This window comes from Apus apus, chromosome 3 (assembly GCF_020740795.1).
Source record: "Apus apus isolate bApuApu2 chromosome 3, bApuApu2.pri.cur, whole genome shotgun sequence".
Classification (NCBI taxonomy): domain Eukaryota; kingdom Metazoa; phylum Chordata; class Aves; order Apodiformes; family Apodidae; genus Apus; species Apus apus.
In genome coordinates this window covers 54,575,732-54,602,085 of record NC_067284.1, presented here as the reverse complement: position 1 = coordinate 54,602,085, position 26,354 = coordinate 54,575,732, and the positions used below count along the sequence as shown (strand labels likewise).

Sequence of the window (26,354 nt, the reverse complement as noted above, 5' to 3'; positions counted from 1 at the left end):
TAGCATCAGGACCCTTGTCCCACTCTACTCTGGCAGATCCCTAGTTCTGATTCTGGACTCAGAGCTTACACAAAGTGCCCCAAGAGCTGAACTCCGCCTCCAGTTTTGTAACAGTCTCATTGTAATCCTGGAAAAGGTACTTACCCTCACTGCGCCTCTGTGAAGGATTTACCTTGGGTAATTGGTTTTATTGAAACATATTTCACTAATGGTTGTGAAGGTAACGTAGGATTTCACAACACACACAAGCAAAGCATAGTCATAAGCACAAGCATAATGAGGCATTGCATGGTACAGAAGGACTTAGATGATGCAGAACATATATTCTGCTGTAAAACTATGCGCTCTCAAAACATGCTTCCTCTGGCTAAATTCTCATACCTAGGTAGAGATAAGTAACACATTTTCCTTCAGTTAGTTTGGGCATTTGAATGTTAGTGTAAAATTCTGGAATTTGGAATTTTATACATTAAAATAAAAATGGTGGGTGGCTACCTGTTAATAAAGGACAGCGTGCCTTGCTAAGTTTAATTATTTGAAAATAGGACAGTTCACAACTACTTGAAATATGATGCTTTCAGTCTTAGTGCTTCTGATTGGTAATATTGCCTGATCTTTTAGCCCTACCACACTGAAAGCTTTGTTTTTTCTCCTAAATATTTTAAATTTTTTTTCAGGTAACCAGTAACACTGATAAAAGTAATTTTTAAATTGGTCAGAATAAAACTTGCTTTCAGATACTATTTGGTTCTGTGGCTTATCTCATTAATCTTTGCACGGCTTAGAATAGAATAATGGTGTCTAATTGAAAAGAATATCAGGTTGCCATCTATTGGAGCTGCCTGTTGCACAAGAAGCCACAAGCCACCACACTGCCAGTGACAGCATAAAATTAAGTAGTTTGTCACATTTTATTTTTTTAAATGTTGTTATGGGCAGTCTAGTATCTTTAGGCAAATCATATTGTGTGGATCAATTAAATAACTTCACCAAAGCAAAAAGTATGGGGGCTAACCTCAGAGAAAAGAGCTTCAATATTTTTCAGATAAGGCTTTTTTTCAGCCAGACTTTTCCCATAGTTAGTTACCTGCATAGCCACGCAGAATCTGTTGGACCAATCTGCTGCATATAGTAGATCCCAATTGTTTCAGAATTTATAGCACCTTCAGGCAAGAACTGTTTTGGGTTTTTTTTTTCTGTATTAAACTTATTTTTTCAAAAATCTTTCTCAGTATTTGTAAGATCAATTAAAAGTGGTGTAGAGGAGAAGGTGGAAAGTAGTGGAGTTGTGTTCTACCCATACTATGACCAAAATCAGGGGGTTTAGTCTGGCTTTTAAGCAAGTTCTTCTCTAGGTAAAAAAAATGCTGTGAGTTGTCTCCTTACAGCACTTCCTCCTGGTGTGTACAGTAGGGTACAATTCTTCCAAGATTATGCACGCAGCACAGAGAATTCTGGAGCATAAAAATTCTAAAGGTGGTTCTACCAAACTTTTTACTCACATTGTGATGTTTGTTTGGTTTTTTCCTCACCCCAAATTAATTTTAACACCTTACAAATACACCTTTCTAATTCCAAGTACACAGAGGTAAATTACTTTGCTAGACATGCTGTGTCTGTTGGCTGTTCAGAAGGCTAACTTGTTGACCTAAAGAAAACCTTGTGCTCTCCTGTAGAATGCATTGTTCTTCAGCCTTTATCTCTTTTATCTTCATTTTCACCTCCCTTTGAACTTTCTGGTGTCTGAAGACAGCTGAGCTGGTCTGTCAGCTAAATTAGAGCTACTGACAGCTAGGTGCATTCTCCACTCCAGCCTCAATACCGTCCTTTTTCTACTGCCTCCCATGGAAAGCACCCGTCCATTTCTATTTAACTCGTTATTTTGATGTTGCCTTTAGTTTGATTGCACTGGTGGCTTTGAGCTTGATGGGCAGCAAAGTAGGAACACCTGAAAGTTGCCTTCAGTCAGCAGATGAGTTATTTTAGTGTTAGTCTTTCCTTTCACTTTGGTATCTGAATTTAGATCTCTCTCTCTGTAACAAGCTGTGGCAGATTCTCAGAAAGGTCTGGAGGTTTTAAGCCCTGTCATCTCTTATGTGCTTCAGTAAACTTTGCCTCTTAGAAGCCGACTTATTTTCTGTGGTGTGGATTATTAATTGTTTGCTCAGTGAAAAGAGGATGATGGTAAACTACATTAAAATAAATTCTAAAAGCAGTCCATGAGGCTGAAAGACAAATTTACATACTAAAAGTACACAAAACGGAGAGAAATTTGGTCTGGTGTGAAGGAAAACTGGATGAATTGTTGGCTTTTTGCTTGTGCCTAGATTTTACTGTTGTAGTTCTTTTTAAAAAGAAATGTGTGCTAGCTCATGACTCTTATCCTGAGAGGAAATTTGTAAAGGAGTCTAGCTGGGTAGGCTCTTGTCTAATGCTGTGTGCATTCTAGAGTTGAATTCAAGAGACTGAGGTTATTTGTCGTGATTAATTACACTTTATATAATTATATGCAGATACAGCTTTGGATATTGCAGTGACTTAGTTACATAAACATGGTTTGAGATGTATGATAAATATATCTTGCAGGGGAAGTATGCACTAGAAAGGAAATAATTAACATATCAATTTTTTAATTAAACGTTCAGTATTGGATTGCAAAATGTGAAAAGAGGAGATTATAAATAAAATAATTCAGTGCAAAAAAGGTTCCCATACGTATCCTTAGCAGGATACAAAAGTGCTGGCTGTTCCAAGGGTGTAGTAGAAGCCATTTTTTGATGTATTATTGATTGATATATGATGTGTCAAACTAATAGACCAAATTTGGAAATGCTGTGGAAGTATACTTAGGGTGGAACAAATGCAGAGGTGGAACGTGAATGCCAGAGTTAAGAATAATTCTTTGGACTTCATCCACTTGGTGGAAGATGTTTACCATGTGTCTTAAACAAGGGTTATTTAAAAAAAAGCTAGTTTCAAAATAGACAGATGATGGCTACTGGTATCTGTAGAGAGGTAGACGCAAGTCAGCTGTGGTTTTCTTATGCTATTCTCTTGTCCAAAGCATGTTCTTGAAATGGTGTGGTGCCTGTATGCTGCAGAGTTTAAAATATAGTTGATATGGATTGTGTGTGTATGGAAGCCAGAATTTGCAGACTTGGACAGCCAAGAGTGAGGCCTCTAAAGCCATGCTGAAGCATACATTTAAACTGACCTGATTATTAACTGTTCTAATGAAGTATTCTTAATTCTGTTCATTACAATATTAGACAGCCAGCAACTTTGCTCAAATGTGTTGGTATTGAGCTTGTCTGTGAATCTCATCACTCTTTGATAGATAGCTAAGTATAATATGAGTTAGTTTTATGCAATTGATAAAACTTCTGTAATTTACAGGACTTAATAAAATTTATGGAAAATTTGACCTGATGCAGTTTTAACTGTTGTAACTCACTTTTCAATGGTATGAAAAGTAGTAACTAAAAGCATGTAAAAGCAAAACATATTCTTACCTGAGATAATAAAAGCGTTTTAGTCTTTGGCTTCTCTAAACAGGTCTTATTCTTTGTTTTAATTCCAAGGAGATAGAAAAGAAATATGTTTCCCTTCTTTTAATTAGATCAAATCCATTTTATGAACCAAAACCAAGCCCTGCTTTAATTAAAGTTGCTCCACTGCAAGAACCAGAGAAGAAGATGAAAAGAAAGGCTCCTGAACCACCAAACCTCTTGCCAAAGACAGAGACAGGCATGATTGAGAACACGTCAGCTATTCCTGCATCGAGGGAGCTTTCTTCTTCTCCTAAGGTAGGTTTTTCATACCAAAATTTCATCTTCATTTTTAACAGTATCTTTATGTGTATTGTAGCCATCCTATTTATTTCTGCAGGCTGTCTTAAAATAGGCTTTGCGTATGCTTAATAAGATGCTGGCTCATCTCTATTCACCTGCTGGTTCATAAGGAGAGAGCAGCAGTAGGAGCTTGTATTTTTTTCTTTAGGGATTTACTGACAACAGTAACAGCAACTGCAGTTTCAAAGAAAAGTCTTCTAGTAACAAATGTTACAGGACAGCTGAATATGCCATCGAGGAGGAAGAAAATAGTGTTGAACAATACATGGTCTTGATCTATTGTAATACTACTAAGCCTCACCTCCTGTTGAAGAATCTTGTCTCCACATTTCTGTCATAAATTTGGATTTTAAGAGCATAGTACTGGATACTGTTTATTTATGTTGGGATTTATATATGTTCAATTCCATAGGTATGTTGAAGTAATAATAATTTAAAAAAATCTACTTTAAATCAGATTAACTGTTTATTAGGAGTGTCCAGACTAAGCATACTTACATATGGACATACATTTGTGTTTGTCAAGGGAAAGTGTGGGTTAACTTCTGAATAGGGCAAGACGTAGTGTAGGTAGTTTAGGATGCCAGCAGTTAACTTCTGTTGGTGTGAATTTCAACTCCAGTGTTTCAGCAGTTGGCACCACTTCTGCTTTTTCAAACAAAGTAAGCGTTTGATAGTATATGTTGATGGGTCTTTCTTGAAAACTAATTTGATACATGCTGGTTACTTCTTTTGAAGGGTAGGAAGATGAGGAGAGAAGGCTTCCCTTCCAGCACATCTCTCCCAGTTTATCATCTGGTTTGCCTTGTTTTGGAGCTGATGTACTTTCATTTAAGAATTGAATTAAACTACTTGTCATACCTATAATTTCATTGCTTAATTACTCAGCCAGATTTGCTGACTTGTCCTTGTTCCCCCAGGCTCTGATCTTGCTGTCATTTTACCACTCAGTCAGGGTAAAGAGTATGAGACCAGAAATCTAATCTGTCTTCTCATAACAAAACAAAACAACATAGTAAGGCCATGAGCACAATTCACAAGCTACTCTTAATATGCAAAACCATAGTATTACATTGGAGTGAAGCAGTTTTCTAATGCTGTGAGATGAGGTTCAGTCCTGTTTGCTGGAGTTTCTGTATGAAAAAATATTGCACATTATTTGATTTCTGGTAGAGTCTGGTCCTCAGTCAAAGAAAAGTGGCCAAAGTAAAGCATTCTGGTACTGCCAGGCTGAGAAGAGACATCTGTGGAGGAGATTTTATTAGATTGCTTGATGGAGGTTTTCCCCCCATTGCTCATTGTTAGAGCAGGTTGGTTTGTTTTTGTTTTTGTTTTTTTACAGATCTGCACCCAAGGAAATATATCTCTCTGTTTCATCATTGTGCTGAAATGCCAGTATAACTGCTGGGTTTGCCTGTCATTGTTTTTGTCTATGCCAGACTAAGTTTTAGATGGTTTGAAAGCTGGAATTGATTAAGAAAAGATGCATGATTGAAATTGCTGAGAGGACCATGTTGTTATGAACACAGTCAGGTAGTTCCTACTTTTATTAGTATTCCTAAATCTTTTGGTGCCTGACTGCTTGCAGCCTACCTCTCTGCCACTGATGCTGAGATCAGCAAAGGTCCAAATACTGAAACTTTGATAATCTACAGGGCCACGGGGAAAATCAGAGCTCTGTGTTCACCTTCACTAGTACAGAAAGCTTTAATTTTTTTTACAGGATTTTGGAGGCTATGAGAGCCTTAGGGAAGGCTCTAAAGCAGATGTAGTGTCCTGTTTTATTATATAAATTTAATTATATTATATTTAGTTAAACTATATATAGTTTAATTATATTATATTTTATTATATTTATTATAAAGTGGAAGGTTTTGCTGACCTGATGTGGTAAGGTATTGTACACTCACTTGCAATTCAGGAGGCTTTCTGTAAGCACAGTCTTTTTTCTGTACTTGAATTGTTTTGCTCTAAGGTGATCTAGTAATGTTAGATTAAAAGTACTTCACTTAAAATGCTTTTTAAAATTTGGAAAGTACTGGCATAGAAAATAAAATAAAATTAAACAATTGCCTCATAGCACTGTACAAAATATTCTGCAGGTAGGACTTGGACTGTTGGCACAAATATTTATTACTCAATAATAGTGACAATGTTTAGCAACTCTGAAAAAATTCCCATCAGAAAATACAGGTATTCTACAAACATAAACTTGACACACACCGTTGTGTAGGGGGAATGGTCCCAGGGAGGTAAACTTAGGTAAAAGGAGATCAAATAATGTATTTTATTCAGTGTTTTGTCTAAGTTTGCTGTGCATAGAAAGCCTCTTCTACAACTCTGACCAGAATGTAAGTGTCCTCACACATTCAATTCCCTGTCTTGGTTGTCTTTGTAGGAAATGGCTACAGAGCAGAAATGCTCGTCTTTAGACCACACAAATACAGCATTACTATGAGAACTTTAAAGTTTGAGGAAAATGTTCAAAAAATGCTTCTGCAAATCTCTGACAGAGTATTTAGAGCTTTTTTTCCCTTTACATGCTAATGGCGTTCAACAAATTTGCTGAACACAAAAAAACGCAAACGGTATTATTAATAGTTATATGTCAACAAGTTTATTGGCTGGAAATTATTCCTGAAAGATTGGATACTTTATGATTTTCTACTCAAGATACAAGTTCCAACTACTTGAAATTATGTTACCCTGTTACAAAACCCCAAACATTTTGATGTTGAAAACAGTAGTGAAGATCCTAGGATTTTAAATACCAATTTAAAAGTAGGGCAAGAAAGGTTGATATTTTCCTAAGTATACACCCAAAACTCAGATCCCTAGGGTATGGCTGGACACCAAAGTCGCTTTGTTCAGTATTCAGCTGCAATGAAGCTTCTAGCATTGGCATTGTGAGTATGGGAACACTTCCACATAAATGCAATTATGTTTGTTGTTGAGACATCATAGCCTGAATCCAACATTTTACCATTACCCAAGTAGTGGTGGAAGGTGTTTCTTGCCTGAGGGACATCTGGCTTTCCACACATATTTTTTGTGTGTGTCTGTATGTTTTCTTAGTTTATAACATTAGTCTATGGTAATGAAAGAGAAGAGTAAATTAATGAGTTTTTAGCAGTCAGCAGTCTTAGACATGCCTCACTTGGGAATAGACTTAAGCTGATGTATCTACATGGATTGCAAAAGGCTTTCTTTTAAGGGAGTTGTACTACCTTGTAACACCTAAGTACTGTTTCTAAATTTTCCTGGAATCATACTCAACTCATTACCCCTATTACTCCTGACACCAGAAACATAAACTCCTTCTAGTTCCTTTGTTCAGAGATGTACAAAACAATTCTGTTGTAAAAGTTTCATGTCAAATTTTCATGTAAACTAGGCAGAAAATTCCAGAAAGCATGTTACAGAATCATAGAATTATAAAATGGTGGATGTTAGAAGGGACCTCTGGAGATTATCGAGTCCAACCCTCCTGCCAAAGCAGGATCACCTAGGGCAGGTCACACAGAAATGTGTCCAGATTAGTCTTGAAAGTCTCCAGAGAAGAAGACTCCACAACCTCTCTGGGCAGCCTGTTCCAATGCTCTGTCACCCTCACAGTAAGAAGTTCTTCCTCATGTTGAGATGGAACTTCCTGTGTTCCAGTTTGTGTCTGTTGCCCCTTGTCCTATCACAGGCACCACTGAAGAGAGAGTGGTCCCTTCTTCTTGACAGCCACCTTTCAGATATTTGGAAACATTAATTAGATCTCCTCTCAGTCTTCTCTGCCTATTCTCATAAGGCAGATGTTCCAGTCCCTTAATCATCCTCATAGCCTCAGTTGGACTCTCTCTAATATATCCCTGTCCCTCTTGAACTGGGGAGCCCAGAACTGGACTCAGTACTCCAGATATGGCCTCACTAGAGCAGAGTAGAGGGGGAGGAGAACCTCCCTTGACCTGCTGGGGACACTTTTTAATGCACCCCCACCCTACTAAGAAGAGACAGACAAAATAACCAGTTTCTTGATGACACCTTTTTTAAGTGAATGCCAAGCACACTGCAAGAGTTGTCATCATTAATTAAGCAGAAGCTAGCATCAAGCCTGGTATTACCAGGATACAGAAGGTACTCTAGGGTGGAGTCCTGACATGGTATTAACTTATACTATTAGTTTTCAAGACATCAATGATAAGTGAAGACAGAATATGAGAATAATAGGCATTAACTTTAATAGCCATGAAAATGGTATCACTAGAGTTTGAAGCAGAGACTGGAATTTGTTGGAAGACTGACATAAAAAATTTACTGCCCAGAGTAGTATACATGATTATTGGTCAGAAAGACGAGTGATCTCAAATATGGGCAGTATTTAACTGTTATTTTTGCCTTTAAATTATCGTTCTCAACCATATCACATACATGTATGTGCCTGAAGCAGTTACAACCATAAAAGTGTCTTCCAGTATTGCAGTGCTTGTCTTTAGCCTCTTCACTCCCCAAATATGTTGCCTCACTTGGTGTGCCTTTACCATTCGTTAATAAATTACAGATGTGACAAGGAGTGCAAATGAGGTGGTTTCTGCCCACCCCAAACCTCAGGTCTTTAGTCTGTGTGAGGTTGGCTGAGCCCTTGAGCACTAGTGATTTAGAGTTTTACCTCTCTCATACTAATTCTGCACAGGGGACACATCCACTTCTTTAGTTGCTGTCATCTTTTTGGTCATTTCCAACATACCTCTCTCTGCACATTGTTCATAGAGCTGCTGAGGTGTGAACGGATCTCTGGAGGTCATCTGATCCAACCCCCTGTTCAAGTGGGGCCACTTAGAACCAGTTGTCCAGGACTGTGTCCAGACAGCATCTGAGTATCTCCAGTATTTGATCTTTTTTCAAATGTTTGCCTTGCACTGCTTCCCTTAGCAATCAATTAATTGGAGTAGCAAACTCTTTCCAAGCTCTTTAATGTCTTCCCTTTGAGCAGGCCCTTCTGGTCTCTTGGAGATCCCTATGTCATTTCTATTGGTGAGGAAGGGGCAGTTATCTGTCAGAGATAGGACATGGTCTAGCTCTTCATAAAGGTCCAGCCTCATAGCATTAGCTCAGTATTTGCTATATATGGGCAGGGTTGAAGTTTGGTTTCTAAATATTACTACCTACTTGCACTTCCTAAAGGCATATCTTAATTCTATCCTATCTCTCTTCTGCGTCTCCTCTAAAATAATCTGAGTAATCAGAGTGAGTTTGAAAATGCAAAGTCTGAAAGCCTGGAATTATCCCACAGTTAATCATCTCAAATGGCTTGAAGACTATAGTGTGCTGGCTATATTTAGGTGACTCTGGCAAACACACTCGCAAAGCCGTAATTAAGCTCTTCAATCATTGGCCTGCTACAATTCTGCCAAGCCCAACTGAAGCCTTGTTGGGCTTGTTACCATCATACATGTGTTAATGTTCTTGAATGACGAGGTTCTACCTTTCACAGAGGTGATGGAGACTTTGAAATTATTTCCAATTGTTAACTTGGTGGAAAATAATGAAGACATTGAGGATCAAAAAGTGGTATCAGACTAGTGCATAGCAGGCACATCAGTGCTCATCATTCTTTAGTTGATTAAAAATTGTACCTAATAACTTCAACTGGCTGAAGTCTCAGCCATTCTCAGTATCTCTTATCCTCCCTGTTTTATGTTGAGTTTACCAGAAATAAGGTTCAGGTATCAGTTCCAGAGTTGGCAACTGTGTCCCGTAGTAGAAGAGCTGACGCCATGTATCTGCACCATCAAGGTTTTTATTCCCTTTGTGACAATGAGGGGGCAGGAATCCTACTGTATGTATGTGCGAGGCGAAGGCTTGTTTACTAGGCAACAGGAAGAAACAGATGATCACTCTCAACTGTAGAGGAATTTTTAAGTGTTAAAAGAAAATAGCTCCTGCACTGGATTGGCATTTCTCATTCACTCTTTGGAAGGTCAGCATATGCCCTTCCCTTCAGGAAAACTTTCTCAAAACATTTTTCCTGTTACGTGGCTGTGTCAGTTTGTTGCCAGACAGCAGCTCAGGCCTGGATCTTATTGAAGCCTCTGTTGGATTTCTGAATACTGCATTTGCCATTAACCTACTGAAAGTCAAGAAGTATGTTACATTTTGTGACTCCATTCACATCCTTTCTCCAGTCTTCAGGCTCTGGGAACCTGTGTTTGTTAGACACATGCTTTATGGAGTAGCTACTTGCAGTTGCATTGGACTAGTTTTCAGCCTGAGCTTTGGTAACTCAGAGATCTGCATCTCAGAATATCCTACTCCCTGCTGGGCTACCCAGAATATTTCAGGAAATGAAACTTCTGCAATCCCATTCTTAGCAATAGGTGTTTCTTAACAATACATGATTATGTGAACAGACATCAAATAGATATTGGACCACAGGATGCTTTTAGAGCCTGTCCTTAGTTTTTGAGTTACACCTAGCAATGGTGAAAGAGTTTAGCACCAGGATGGGATGGTAAGCAAGCTTCAATCTATCATATTAATGTATAATCAATTGTTACCTTTATGAAAGTCACAGTGTTGCTGGTAGTCATGAAAACATAGGCATTGATTTTGTTGTTTGTAGACAAGAGCTTGTGATGGCCTTTTACATTGGCAGAAAAGGAGAAAACACATTCACATAATAGTTCAAAGCCAATAATAACATTTCTGACTGTCAGTGTCATTGTTTAAGCTCACTCTTTGTTTTTTCAAGCAAAATTACTTGTTTTGCAGGCCCAGTGGTATTCTGCTCTCTCATGCCAGGCATGCTAGCTGGTCTGAGCTCTAATAATGCGTATTTATAGGAAACATCTAATAAGAATCCTTTTATTACATGACATGTAATAACCCATCCAGTATCCTTTTTAATTGGTATGTGTCTGCAGTGCTTCTGTTTAGTGGAAGTTTTGTGGAAGGGAAGGAAGGTAACATTCAGTATTGTACTAGGCACAAGTCTCCAGCATCTCAGAGATGCTATAGTCTCCAGTTGCTCACTTTTTCCACTTCTGTTTACTTCAGCATTGTCGACCTTATGTGGCTGAAGTGTAGCAAGAGCTTGTCTTGAAACATGGATACAGTAATGTAGCCAAGTAGAGAAATTACATTAAAATCCAAATGGTAGATGAAAATCATTCATTGTCTCGGTATCAAAAATGTCTCAGTTTTCCATTCACATCAGAACTTCCTGGCTCTCTGGAACACCTTCTTGAATGATTTTGCTCCTTTCCAGCTTCATGTTCGCTGCAAAGGAATCGTGCAGTTCATTTGCATGAGATCTTAGTCACTTCCTATGCAAATAGATAGTTCATCAAGCCCAAGGAAGACTTGGGAGGTAGTAGACAGAATTTTAAGATACCTACTATTAAGAACTAGAACCAAAAAAGGCACTCTGAGGAAATCTGCCTTTGCCTACAGCCTGAAGACATTTCATCTTTTAATAGGAAGAAGGGCAAGCTACACACACAATCTGAACAGGGAGATAGTGAGATAATAATGTTGAAGCACAGACGATTCTTTAAACTTGCATCTTTTCAAGTGTTAAGTTAGAAAAAGGCTACCTACTTTATACAGTATTTAATCAATTTCTTATTACTGTTTATATGAGTTTTAAATGGTGTTTGTCAGCTTGTCTAGCCATGAGCTTTTTAAGAAGTAAATCGATCAATTCCAAATGCAAGTCTGTTTTTCCATTTTGCTGAAGATGTGGGCTAAAGAGTATCTTCCTCTTATCCTCAACTAATGCATGCTTCAGGGTTTGGATTTTCTGTATTGCATTCAATCCTTATCCTGACTTCTTGCATTACCCCCTTCCCTTCTCCGCCTTATGCCAGTGCCAGTACCAACTGTGAGTTATGTGAGCACCAGAAACACAGCACAGACACAGGAACACTGCAGTACAGTCCCTTTCAGTTGCAGCACCATCATCACTCAGCTGGAAAATGTATCTTTAGTGTCTTGTCAGTGTGCTGGTTTGGGTGTTTGTTGTTCTCAGCAGCTGCATGTTCTAATGCTCAGTAGAACTTAGTCTAGTACTGCCAGGAAGCAGACTGTCAAATTTGAAAATCCAACCTTAGTCTAGTCTTCTGCCACTATTTAATGTTCAGATGTCTTTTATGGTTCATATTTCCCTATGTTCATATTTGTAGCAGATTCACATTTTGAAAATCATCTAGGACAAGAGGAAATGGGGACAAGTTTCACCAGGAGAGGTTCAGATTGGATATTAGGAAAAAATTATTCACAGAAAGAGTGATGAGGCATTGTAACAGGCTGCCCAGGGAGGTGGTGGAGGCACCATCCCTAGAGGTGTTGGAAAAACAGGTGAATGTTTGCACTTCAGGAGATGGTTTCGTTTTCATGAGGGTGTTGGGCTGATGGTTGGACTTCATGATCTTGAAGGTTTTTTCGAACCTTGATGATTCAATGATTCTATGATCTAATTTCCTACCTACTGAATGTAGTTAATCTGTCCATTTAGGGAAGTTAAGCTTTAGTTTTCTGTTTTTACTGGTTTTGTGGAAGGCAGACAATAGAACAAACACAAATACATATTGTGGAGAAAATTAAGTGTTTCAATAATGCACAGGAGCAGTAAGCAGTCATATGTAAGTGTTTGCAGGGCTGGCCCTGAATAAAATGCATCCCCTTTTGAGAATGAGTCACCCAACTGCCTTAGATACCTTATTCCTAGAGGAGTCTGGTTCTCTGCCTTGGCTGTAAAAGAGTTTAGGTAAGTTAGGCTTGCTAACTAGTTCGTAGGTGTTTAAAGTTGGTGAGATTAATAGTTCCTGAATATTGACAGGCATTTGTGTACATGACCTAAAGAGTAGACCCATGATTGGACAGGAGAAAATGGGAAGATATTGCAAAAGCTTTCTCCCTTCAGCATGCAGGCATGACTGCACATAAATAGGAGATGTGGAGATGGAGTAGGAGCATTGATGGACTGAGTTTTTCAGCAAAATGGAGATCCCCTTTTTTGATCTGCCTTTTTAATTAAAGATTTTGTGAAAACTGGTTCAAGAAGTGATGTGTAACATGTGACAACCTATCTGTCAGCAGTCACAAAAAAGACCAGCAGAAGAGACAGCTTCTTACTAACCATTGGGATCCAAAGGAGTATGCCAGATACTGTATGGATGTGTTTGAGACTCATGCTTTTATGAGTAGGTTTTTCTTACCAGTGGTCTCTTTAGGCTACCAAAATGATAAATTCTTAGTTGGACATTGCTTGTTTTGTCTGTGTGGTTTTACTGTAGCATTTGTCAGTTGTAATAGTGTACTGGATTTTGTTTCTTTGCAGCCTTGTTTGATTCCCTCCCTCTCCTTGCAGGTGGTTCTATGAATTTAAATTGGTGTCTGTTGTCTTCATATTATTCTCATGACTTTTGCTTAACAGGAGTCAATTTTTAGACATTGAGAATATAGAGGAAACCAAGCCTGCCCGTGTTCTGCTGCTTTCTGCCCTTCTGACAAGTATTTTGTGCTCATTTTCCATCAACAGTGTTCTTCTATAGTCACACTACCTCTAAGAGAGATTCTTCCTTCAGAATTTGAGGTTTAAAACCAGATACATTTACCATTATTATTAATTATTACCAAATAATTTACCAATAGTTTACCCACATGTTCCTATAGCAGGAGTTATGCCCAGGTTTGGAGGCAGAGCTGAGCTCCTTCCAACCTCACCACCTTACTTCTTGCCTTGGCCTGTTTCCAAGCAGCAAGAAGTCAGAGTCTTATCCTGATGGAAACACATGATCACATGTAGGTCTTTCTGCACAACTCATGACTCATGCAGGACCGTGTATATTATTATGCAGGGAACTAGTCCAGCTTGTGTGCTGTTTGAGAGAAGGGCCAGCAGAAAGGCACTGCTTTCTCTGACAGTTAAACAACCAAATGCTGTCCTGGAGCAGTGAATATTATCCATTCCTCTGTCATGAATTCATTACGTGGTGCTAAGATAATCTCTTGAACCAGATTTTGGACTGGGGTGGGTTTATTTAAGTTCCCAGCATGATACAACCATGATAAATTAGCAGAGCTATTGGCTTTGCTCAAGGTGCTGTGCAGCTGAAAGATTGCTGCTTCATGGCACATGAAGTATCATAAAACAAGCAGTTCTCTGTAAGGTCAGGTCTTAGTTGGTTCGGACTGAGAACTCAAAAGCAACAACTTCCAGTAATTTGGAGGTAGCTTTTTTGTGGACCTCACTTTTTCTTCAGTTAAATGGTCTGCTACTTCACAGGGATGTCTGGAAGATTAAATGTTTAATCTTCTAGATTAAAATACCATGAAGATGAATACTGTAGAAAAGCCCTTTGATGAGATCAATGGTGCCATGTTCAGTTCAAGGCCTAGGGAGTGTGCAGCAGGTGAGGCATGAGGACAAACAAGTAATAATTCAGAAAAATAGGAACACTGGGTAGCCCCATTCAGTGAGGTTTGTTTGCTGAGTGCTCTCAATGAGGGAGAGCTCTTGAGGAAGAAGTACACTTAAAGATTGTATCATAATGCAAATACAGAAAGGGTACTAATTAAGATTGAATATGTAACCATAATTTTGTAATATCCCAACTTCTGAACACTTGGTTTGGCAGCTTAAAGTGCTATTTAAGTTTGCCTGTTTCTTCTTTAGATCCTTATTAGTAGGGGGGATGGAGATAACAGGTCTCCAGGGTTGTCCTAGGAAAATCTTTTTCACTGCAAATTAATACACATAATTTGCAGGATGAGAAATGCTCGGCTCTTTCTGCTATTTTAATAATTGCTCTTTAAGGTATTTTGGTATTATTGGTGCACTGTAGCTCCTGCAGAAGAGGATGGAGACATTGTCAGTGCCTGCAGCAGTTCTGGGTTTCACCGGTTAGCACTTCTGCAAAATGTCTGCAAGTAAGATTTGGTAACTTCATCAATCTTACAATATCAAAGCTTCACTTTTCATATTTTTATATTTAACTTACATTTACAAATTACAGTACTCTGATTTTTTTGTCATAAACTTACCACAAATCCTGTGGGAAAATATGCTCTTTAGCTATGTAGTGGCAGTATTTTTATATGCTTTATTTGCTCTTGGAAGTTTGAAACTGCACTGTTGCATGAGAAGAAAATCCATCTCTGGTGGGAACTAGAAAAACCAACGGGTGCAGAGTGTATTGTGTGACAAAGTAGAGTGTGATGTTGTTGCTTTGTGCCTTTAAAATGCCAGCACCATTGCATGAGAGCAAACTGCAACAACAACAAAAAAACTTATTTAATATTTATTCAAAAGATGACACTAATGCTAGAATTTCTTTAATGTTTCCCATGTAAATATATGTGATGATTTAAACAAACTTTTAAATTTCCTTGAATGAGGTCCACAACAGTCTGTCTTAGCAAGAAGTGTAAAGGTTGGTCAAATAAATTCCTAAGCCAGGAACTGCTTCAAGGCTCCAGAGGTCAGAGGAGAAATGGCCTTTGGATGGTGGGAATACCCACGCTGCCTTTTCTGGGCAGTAGCTTCCTGTGTTGGCAGGTGAATTGACTACCTGAAGCCCCAGAAGAGAGAGAGATGTGGAGAGTGACAGTGGGAGATCTCTGGAGGGAGAGCAGGGAGTGAGAGTTGGGCTCCATGTTATTTTGGGGAAAAGTTTCTTGTTGCACCCATTTCTGTGGGATCCAGAGGCAACTGGTCTCCTCGTGGAGGTGCCCAAGTTATTTGCCTGAAATCTGTCCTTTAAATATGCCTGAGGTGCATAAATGCAAGGAAGAAGGTAAGAGCTGCTAGTAGCATTAGTTTCTGAAGCACTGCAGTTATTAAATGTCAGTGCTTTCATGGTACTGTTTAGTTTCTCTCTCAGAGGACAAGCTGGGTTAGGTACAAACACTGCTGGTCAGGTGAGGTGGTCATGGCCTGCCAAAGCATTTGAAAAACAACCACAAGATTTGGGCTAGCTTCTGGGCTATGTAATCTGAAAATACTTGTCTGTGATGAGAACCTTTTATTTTCACAGAATCATAGAATCTTAGGGGTTGGAAGGGGCCTTAAAAGACCATCCAGTCCAACCCCCTACCAGAGCAGGGTCACCTAGAGCACATCACACAGGAAGGCGTCCAGGCGGGTTTTGAATGTCTCCAGCGAAGGAGACTCCACAACCTCTCTGGGCAGCCTGTCCCAGTGCTCTGTCACTCTCACAGGAAAGAAGTTTTTTTTCTGATCTTTACGTGGAACCTCCTATGCTCCAGTTTGCATCCATTGCCCCTTGTCCTATCACTAGACATCACTGAAAATGCTATTGAAGTTATTTGCCTTCAGTCCTATGGCAAAGGAGAGCCAGAAGGAGGCAGGCAGGCAGTGTGGAGCTGTGGGCTCCACCTGAGTATAACCACCTTCCTACCATTCATATTACCCTTTTCGAAGGACGTGGACTGCTTTGATCCACTTACTTGGCTTCACAGACTGTTACTTCTGTTTAGTTCAAGCTTTGTTCTTGACAGGTAGAAGAAAGAAGGAACACTTACTCTGTCATAAGACCTTTTTTAAACTCCCATAAAAACAAAAATCCACAAATCTTCACAAGAAAAACCTCTTTTTTCTATGCAGTTTTATACCTTATTGTCAAGCTATTTAACAAGAGCCACACAAGCAGAGTACTGGACAGCTTTTAAATTGAAAACTTGACTCTTCCCAGTGTTCCCTTGCATCTAATGAGGAGCCAAACACAATTTAAGTAAGCTGGTGCTATTGTGGTGGTGTTTAACATTTGGCTATTGCACCGAGCTTTACGTAGGACTGGTTTATATAGTTGAAGTCTTGGGTGCATTCTCTGCTGTCTGTGGCCCTCAGCGAAGTGCTCCATGAAGGAACAAGACTAGAATTAGACTGTTTCTCTGCTTGCCTGAAGGGTGGGTTTGGTTCATCGTGGTTGGCAAGCACCTCAAATTGGAAATACGCGTGCATGAATAAATACTCTTGCTTCTGTCATGATGAATTATGGACATATTACAGAAATAATTATCTTCCCTTCATAAATCAGTCTGATAGTTAACTTTGGTTTGCTTACTAATTCACCATTCCTGCTAATCTTTCTTTGGTTTGGGTCAGATACTTAAACATAGGAGTAAATCACAGGTCTGAGCCAGAATACATTTTTTTTTGTTTTTATTTGTTTTGTTTCTGGGTAAGAAAAATTAGTCTAAAAACAAAACAGACGACTTCTGTGAGCAAATCTACAGTAACAGAATACCCGTAAAATGAGGTGTACTAGCTGTTCTGCTTTACCTTGTAGGCAGAATTTTGCATCATTTATTTAAAATAGTTATTACCATTATTTATAGATGGGCTGGCAAATTCAATGGATTTGTGAAGCTAGACACACTGAGAAGTAAAAAATAGGAGAAACAGGAAAGCCAAATATGCCAGAGGCTAAGCTCTAGGGCATGTGAAACAGTCAAATATATATGTATGTTGTAGACATGCTAGCAAATACGAGTGAAGTGCAAATCTTTTAAGGAGAGAGAATCAAGCCAGTTAGAAGGAAACTGTATTCCTGAACTGCTAGAAGAAATATGTTGCTAATTCATATTGTGACACAGCCATGAGGACTAGAAGCTGCATAATAAAACCAGGTACTTCTGAGATAGTGCCGGCACACTAGCTGCATGTTCTACAGCAGCATTTTTTAGCCATGTTCAACAGTGTGCTTGCTATCGCTCCTCCATTTGTTGAATTCAGGATGACCTTTGCATGAATAAAGTCAAATAGGATTAAGGCAGGAATTTTCAACAATGGGAAAGAGCAACAGATGTAGCCGACTTTGAACGTGGGAGGATTGTTGATGCATCGGTTGCCTAAAGGGAGTGTCTGTGCTGACAAAAAAAAGGGGGGAGAAAAAACAACAATTTCCTAAAAAATTAACCGCATAAAAGAAAAGTAAACGAATAGAAAACAACCCAAAGGAACAAAGTGATCCCAGTTTTTATTGAAGTCGAGCTGCATGCATGTTTTTTGACTCGCTGCCTCCTTAAAAATATTTTTTCTACTCTTTCAGAAGAACTATCTGTGACTATCACAATATGAGCTATCGGAGGGTTTTGTGTGGCATAACGTATTTTAGATTCTTGTTTTTTCTGAGTTATTTTAAAGTACATAAATATAGGGGAAAAGGAGATATTGTTTCACTGGAGAATCAGCCATCTGAATACAAAATCCAGATCCTGCTAATATTTTATTTTATTTATCCTATGCAGAAGCATATAGATGGATCTCAGATGCATACACTGCCAGCACTCTATATAGAGGTTGTTACAAAAAGGGGAATAAAAAGGTTGAAAGGAAGAACACTTTCTGATATATCTTGAGTTGTTTTATATTTTATGTGCCTGTTAGATACACTGAATTTGTTTTCATCTCAATAAAAAGAGACGTGCGTGTGCTTTTTCTTGGTAGATTTGAAGAAATATTTTTGTACTTTATAAGAGTAGTTACCTTTTAAAAATACAACCAATTATTTGAAACTCACTTGGTTTCATTACTGAAAAGAGCTATTTTGCAGTTTAATAGATAGAAGCATTAATCCCTAAATGATACTTCATAATTTGTAGTACTGAATAATGCACAAATTTTAAATATAGTTCATATGTGTAATTCAGACAAATCAACTTTGAAAAGCATGCATGGGAAAAGCTTTTAAACTGTGAATGAAATAATGTGCTCTCTAGCTCAGTGAAAGGGCTTTAAAGGAGCTAGCTAGAAACTCAAGTAGTTAATGAAATAATGTTATAAATTATATGAAAAATATTGGTGTGTTTAATATAAGTTGAACTGTAATATTTATGAGCTTGATTGAACACCCACTGATTAAATTTCTTCCTTACACTTTGAAGAGGGCTATGCTGTTGAGAGGGCAGTCTCTCTCTGTAGAAAAATCTTTTGGATCCAGAAGATGTAGCACAGTAAAACATCTTCTAATACAGCTTATATTACCTCTTCCCATACTCCTTTAGAGCAGAACTTGATGAAGCCAGCCATAGGTTACCCACTAGCTGATGACGTGCCACTGTAAACTTGTCTCCCATCCCCAAAAAAGGAGCCTTTCAACAGATATTCAGAACAAAATTAAACGTAATTTAAAAAAAAAAAAAAAAAAAAAAAGTTGTCAGCTGGGATTGAAGAACACAGCTTTAGGTGCTCAAGGCTTCATTAGAATTTTTTGTTACCTTAGTGAAATACTGCGATGTTTAATTTTGGGACTAGGTACAACTTCGTATGCATGCCTGACATCATTAGCACCAAGAGCACGTAACTCTGCTTTTGAAACTGAGTGGATTCGCGCACACCGTGGCTGCAGAAAGTAGCCTTTATTTTCCCAGGAGCTTACCGTAGGGACAGATACTAAGTTCACAAATGTGTACACAACTGATCGTACATAATGTAGATAATTGATGTGTACATTGATTGCACAATTGTATGAAAGGCTGTCATATTCACAACAGCAAAAACTTTGAAATACATTTTGAAATGAGTGTTGGATGATGACTATTAGACACCTGGCTTTTTGTAAACATTCATGAGACTTAATGCAGAGTCCTCCGAAGGCAACGAGAAGTTTAAGTCCTGTAGTTGCTCCTGAATTAAGTTCCTGGGCAGTAAAATCTTTTAAAGTTTCCATGGCTATGAACTGGAGCAGGTTAGAGCAGTTCCTTAGTTGTTTTTTATATCTTTGAAGGCTACAGTCTGTTTTTCTTTGGCGGATCAGCCAAAATCTCCATTGTCCCTTGCTTCATCAACACTTCTGAGACAAGGAACTGTAATCTTAAAGCCTTACAAGGGTCATGTTTCCTAGCTTGCTTCAGTGCAAATAGGTCTTTAAAATCCAACTCAGCTAATCAAGGTTTACAAGTATCCTAAAATGTTAAACCATCTGAAATACTTGTAAATATAAATAGTGTTATATATTTGTATTCTTCCTTTTTTGTCCTCTCCATTTTTTTTCTGATTAACTGTCTTGTATTTTATGTTTCTGGAGCACAAGGAAAGTAATTTTTACTTATAAAACAGATAGGTTGTGTTTTTATTGTTTCAAGTAGGTATATACAAACTCGTATCTTAGTATATTTGTTATTGTAAAAAGTATGGGGTTTTGTTATATAGAAAGTTATGTATTTTATATGTATGCCTCATGTTATGTAGAAAAGTACAAGATATATACCTTTCTATATAACAAATATACATTTATTGTCTGTATGCAAACCTTCTTAAAACTGAATTCAGATAGTAATTTCATACACATGGCTTAGTAGATCAGGTTTGAAGTGTTTTGTCCTAGAATCTGCTTAGTTACTCAGCTATATTCAGTAACACTGTGACCCCTTTTCATAAAGTTGCCAAAGTGCTCTCAAGAACTCTACTAAAACCTTAGTTTTTATTGCTTTAAAGCAGAGCCAAGAAGTTGATGCATTTCTAAAGTGCTCATATGGCATTCAGTATTATTGGTATGTAATCTGTCATGTTTTTCATTGACAGTGACGACTCCATAACATGACGTGACTTTGTCCTTTGTTTCGAGACATGGGTGTGTAGACCAGAACCCCATTAATAGGCTTAAGCATAAAATTATAGCAAACCAAATACTGTTTCAATCCTCAAATTCTTAAAAACATATGAATGTAATATTAACATGATTTTTTTTTAGAGGGGGGGGAAAAGCCCTGCTTTTGAGGAATTTTCAAAGAAGGCATTTTCTTTGCAAATGCATTTGACTGTTTTTACATTTATTTTGAGCAAGATATTAGGCTTTTACAAAAAATAATTGTTGGGGTTTGCTATTAAAGTTAGGTTTCACTTTAGCACAATGTTTTCTTGTATGTGCATACTTACTATTATTATTGTATAATAGTAAATATATAATAGTAGCATTATATATTACTATTATTATTACTATTCGTTATTGTTTCAAACATAGAGCCAGAATGTGACATAGATATGTGTAATAGGGAATAACCAGAAGATAATGCCAATGGCAGCTTCCAAGTTGCTGAAATGTTCTTCCGTGCAACACATAGGACATTAAATTATTTGCCTCAGAGCACTTTCATCTTTTTAGGAAGAATGTTTCTTTCCTGTTTTGGAAGAAGTCAGCACTGTAACTGGTCCCCAAACAAATGAAATAAATTGCTTTGGATTTTGGGTGTTGTGCATTATTTTTTGTGCACAGGTGACACGGAATTTGCTCACCATCATTTGTCTCACTTTCACTGTGTCTGAGATTATCACTTGACCAATATTTCATGCCCCATACAAGGAAACAGAGTAAAGAAAGTGAGTCAATACAGTGCATACTTTTGGGTATCTACTTCCTGACCAGTTTTTAGCAATTTCATATCCTTCACCTCCTGTGGCTCTTGGCAGGAGTGACAGGCTCTGTGTTGAGCTCTAGCCAGGTGATGTAAATACTGCTGCAAAAATGCACATCTGCTTGGGAACTACTTGAGAAGTAGATCAACATTTTTAAAAAATTATATTTTAAATGGGATATTTTAATACTTATTGAATACAAATTGAGTAAGAGGCGGGTCATATCCTCCCATGGTCTCATTTTCTGTTTCATCCTTTTCAGGTTAGAGGATTCTTTTACAAACTGATTGGTAACTTTGGCCATGAGCGGTAGGTTTAGATTCTGTAAGAATCTAAAGGGTGCTGAGGGAGCTGGCGGAGGTCATTGCTAGTCCACTCTCCATCATCTTCGGTAAGTCATGGGTAACAGGAGAGGTGCCTGAGGACTGGAGGACAGCAAATGTCACTCCAGTCTACAAGAAGGGCAAGAAGGAGGACCCGGGTAACTATAGACCGGTCAGCCTCACCTCCATCCCTGGAAAGGTGATAGAATCCTTGGCACTATCTCTAGACATATCAAGGACATGGGGGTCATCAAGACCAGTCAACATGGTTTTACCAAGGGTAAGTCATGTTTGACTAACCTCATAGCCTTCTCTGAGGAAATTACTAGGTGGATAGATGATGGTAGAGCGGTGGATGTGGTCTATCTTGATTTCAGTAAAGCATTTGACACCATCTCCCACAGCATCCTTGTAGATAAATTGATCAAGTATGGGTTTGATGATCAGGCAGTGAGGTGGATCAAGAACTGGTTGAAAGGAAGAAGTCAGAGAGTTGTAGTCAATGGGGCAGAATCTAGTTGGAGGCCTGTGACTAGTGGAGTCCCTCAGGGGTCGGTACTGGGACCGGTGTTGTTCAACATCTTCATCAACGACCTGGATGAGGGTACAGAATGTACCCTCAGCAAGTTTGCTGATGACACCAAGCTGGGAGGAGTGGCTGACACACCAGAAGGCTGTGCTGCCATTCAGTGAGACCTAGACAGGCTGGAAAGTTGGGCGGGGAAAAACCTGATGAAGTTCAACAAGGGCAAGTGTAGAGTTTTGCATTGGGGAAAGAAAAACGCCATGTACCAGTACAGGTTGGGGGCTGACCTGCTGGAGAGCAGTGTAGGAGAAAGGGACCTGGGGGTCCTGGTAGACAGGAGGATGACCATGTGCCAGCAATGTGCCCTTGTGGCTAAGAAGGCCAATGGCATCCTGGGGTGCATTAGAAAGGGTGTGGTTAGTAGGTCAAGAGAGGTTCTCCTCCCCCTCTAATCTGCATTGGTGAGGCCACATCTGGAATGTTGTGTCCAGTTCTGGGCCCCTCAGTTCAAGAAGGACAGGGAACTGCTTGAAAGAGTCCAGCACAGAGCCACAAAGATGATTAAGGGAGTGGAACATCTCCCTGATGAGGAAAGGCTGAGGGAGCTGGGTCTCTTTAGTTTGGAGAAAAGGAGACTGAGGGGTGACCTCATCAATGTTTATAAATACGTCAAGGGTGAGTGTCAAGAAGATGGAGTTAAGCTTTTTTCAGTGATGACCAGTGATAGGACAAGGAGTAATGGATACAAATTGGAGAACAGGAGGTTTAAGGTGAATATCAGAAAAAATTTTTTTACTGTGAGAGTGATGGAGCACTGGAACAGGCTGCCCAGAGAGGCTGTGGAGTCTTCTTTACTAGAGACATTCAAAACCCGCCTGGATGCCTTCCTGTGTGATGTACTCTAGGTGACCCTGCTCTGGCAGGGGGTTGGACTAGATGATCTTTCGAGGTCCCTTCCAACCCCTAGAATTCTATGATTTTAAGAATGTCCTATTTTGTAGTGAAGTTAGTTACAACTGTCTTTGCTTACTTCTGATTTAGAACATAAGATATCTCTGGAGTTTTCCGTTACGTGTGGGCAGGGAATAACATCCCCTAAAGCCAGTGTGGAGCATGTAGGTCAGACTTCTGCTTTGAAAAGTCCTCTAAACCCATCTCTACCAGCTGCAGAATAGGTTTTGGGAGACCAGTCTTGCTTACCTAAACTACTCTTTTGAGAGTCCAGTGCCCTCCTTTTCCCCATGCCAACTTGCAGGAAAGCTATGAATCAGTAGCAGCACTTACCCTGCCACAGTTTTATAAATAAGAGAAAATAAAAATAATTGCAAAATTACTTTTAAGTATTTACATATGGTAAAAAAAAAAAAAATACTGTGAATGTAACTCATTGAGAAACTACACTATGGCTTAAATATATAGTGTGCATGCTACTTACCAACTCATCATTCTCCCACTAGTGCTTCTGAATAGTCTGTAAATGTTATTGCAACCGTAAGCAAAACTCCTTGCCTATGCAACCCTAAAGGTTGTATCTTAGTCAAGTGATGTCACTGTACTCGTTTCCTAGTCATGTCATGGGTTATGCTTCTGCTGGAAAGTGTTGCCCAGCACTCTGCAAAACTCATGTTTTTAAGATGACAGATCCTGCAGATAATTTTGAATAATTTTTGGAAGCTCATCTAACTAAAGAACAATACACAGTGTTAGAACAAATTTTGTAGATTCCACTGGAAGCCTTTTTAGAGCAGTATCAACAAACTATTAAAGATGTTGGCTTTTATACATTTATCAAAGTTTAGGAATTACAGCTAGTCTGACATGTTACCAGAGCTCTCCCTTACGTACACTTTCTCTTTTCTTTATTCTCTCCATTTCAAAGATTGTCGTAATCATTTAATCTCTTGTTATGCAATTAGATATGTTGCTACACATTTATTAGGAAACTTACTGTCAAACTAGTAGTAATGCTCTAATTTACACTTCCCAAAGCATCGAAATTCTTGTGTAGGAATGAGGGCTCCCTTTTTCCTCCTTCACCTATCCTGAGGTGCTTGTGCAGTGAAAAGTATTGCAGGAGGCTGAGATGTGTGAATGATAAGTGCTGTACACGTTGCAACACCTGGACGTGATCAGGCTTGTTGAAGATGATGTACAAGGCTGGAGCCTGAGTTTTCTGCATTTGTACTGGCTGAAACTTTTCTTCCTGTAGCTCCTTGGGGTCGTCTGATAAATCTCATCCCTCAACCCAAGGGAAGAGTGATCAATACCTTACCCCACAGTTTCTTCTAATAGCACTGATACTGCTGGTTGGAAGATGGAAGTCTTCTGATGTAGTCTTTCTGTTTAGGTGTCTCCTAGTTCTGTCTACAGACAAATATTTGGAATCATAAACAGCTCACACCAGAAGCACGTTAAGTGTTGCATCATCTTGGGACCAATTGAGAGCCTTTCTTTGAAGAGTGCTTAATTTTATTTTACCCAACCATGTATATTACGTCCAAAGGACACATAAAAATTTAACACTTCCTTCCATTTATACCTGTCAGCTCAAAGGCATAATGTCTCTTACTGATTTTCATCCATTGTATAGTAATGTAATAGGGATCCAGTGATGTTGCCTGCCTTGTCACTATGGAGTTAGTGACATTTAATGCATGGATTAAATGACCTGAATAGTGTTGAAAGACCAGTGAATAATAAATCCATATCTCTGATAGTGCTTTAGAAATACCAACTCTAAACAATCAGAAGCCCCTATAGAGTTGTCTGTTCAGTAAAACCTATCACAGTATTATCTGTATGCAACACTCATGAGTATTATGCTCATATTTAATAGTACATGCTAAAAACCCTTTCAAGTTCTTCATGTTGTGGCAGTACTTTTTCTTCTCTTGGCTTCTTGGAATATTTTCCCTATTTTAATGATCTGCAAACTTTGTTCCTTGAAGTAAAAATTGGACTTTGTCTTAAACTTTTAATATCGCTGTATTTAGTATATATATATATTTTATGTATTTGACAAAATTGTTTTTACTTTAGGGAATTTAAGCCAGAAAAATAAAAATTGCTGAACAAATTTTGTAGGGCCAAATGTTAAGCTAATTTTTTTTAATGCTGATGTAAATACTATATTGTAATAAGGAAAAAAAAAAAAAGCTATCTCTGTGGACAACATGCTAATATTTAATTGAAAAAATCTGTGAAGTAGATCCTGGGGATCATTCAGAAGCTTTGCACCTGTAAGAAATGAAACACGGAAGAACTGACTGCTGTGTGTTGCTGTAACACCCCTAGAACATGGCTAACGCCCAATTACTGCATGCTTAGACTTGGATGGTAATTACAATTGAGCTGTAAAATATTTTGACAGTTTCCAACTGTTGTGTGGTTATTAGCCAGGCATCATATGGGAATGAAGTACACTGATTTGATTAGTTTTATATCACAATCTGCTTAAATAAGGACTTTCAAAATAAGTGTGTAATGTAAAGTGTTAATCAAAGGCTGTATTTATTTATTAGCAGCCTTTCTTGACTTCTGCAGGAGAGAATTTTGCTTTCTGAAAGACTTTGATTTCTCAAATGAGACTTGCCATACCTTTATGCTTCAGCTTTTCATTTACAAGCTTTTACTTGTTGAGTGCTACAAGCATAACCTCACCAATTTTAATTTGTAGCATGAAAATTGTGTGTTTTTTTCAAGGGGATAGATTTGCTAGTGTTGAAGCTAGAAAAGCTTGTGGTAATTACATACTATAAAACAAAAAGGATATTTTCATTTAACATGTATTTCTTCTTTTAGCGCACAAGTCCTAGTAATTAGCAAATTTGAATAGTGAAGGAATTCCTGGAAAAATATGTTGGCACTTAAATTGCTGTTACTTTGACATGTATTTTTATTTTGAAATAAAACTAATAAAGCGAAAATAATCCAACTACATGCAAATGAAGCTCCAGATTGTGCCAGTCTTCTTATGTTCATTAAGCTACTGAATCCTTGAGTAGTGGCTGTTATTCCATGGGGGCTATTCACAGACTAAGGTACTATTCAGTGAGGTAAAGATAGCAATCTACCTTCACACTGCTTAAATAATGCTTGTTTGGTTGGGCAACTCAAACAAGAATGTTCAGGTCTGCCATTTCTTATTTTTTTCGCTTGCTGTATTTAATGATACCTTTTGGCTTTATATGTTGTTTATGAATGGTGTTTGTGAGTGAAGCGTTCTGTTTCTGGTGTAGAAGAATTTTTCAAGTGTTATCACCTTGTTTTTTTCTTAAAAACGAAACCAA

General features: G+C 38.4%; 1 protein-coding gene across 13 annotated transcripts in view; it reads left to right on the top strand.

Moving 5' to 3' along the window:
• Positions 1-26,354, top strand: part of EHBP1 (EH domain binding protein 1) — a 231,612-nt gene that overhangs the window by 112,130 nt on the left and 93,128 nt on the right. For all 13 annotated transcript variants that reach the window (XM_051616172.1, XM_051616178.1, XM_051616181.1 and 10 more), the window contains one exon: positions 3,620-3,806. In XM_051616172.1, coding sequence (XP_051472132.1) covers positions 3,620-3,806 — 187 coding nt within the window. The remainder of the gene's footprint in view (positions 1-3,619; positions 3,807-26,354) is intronic.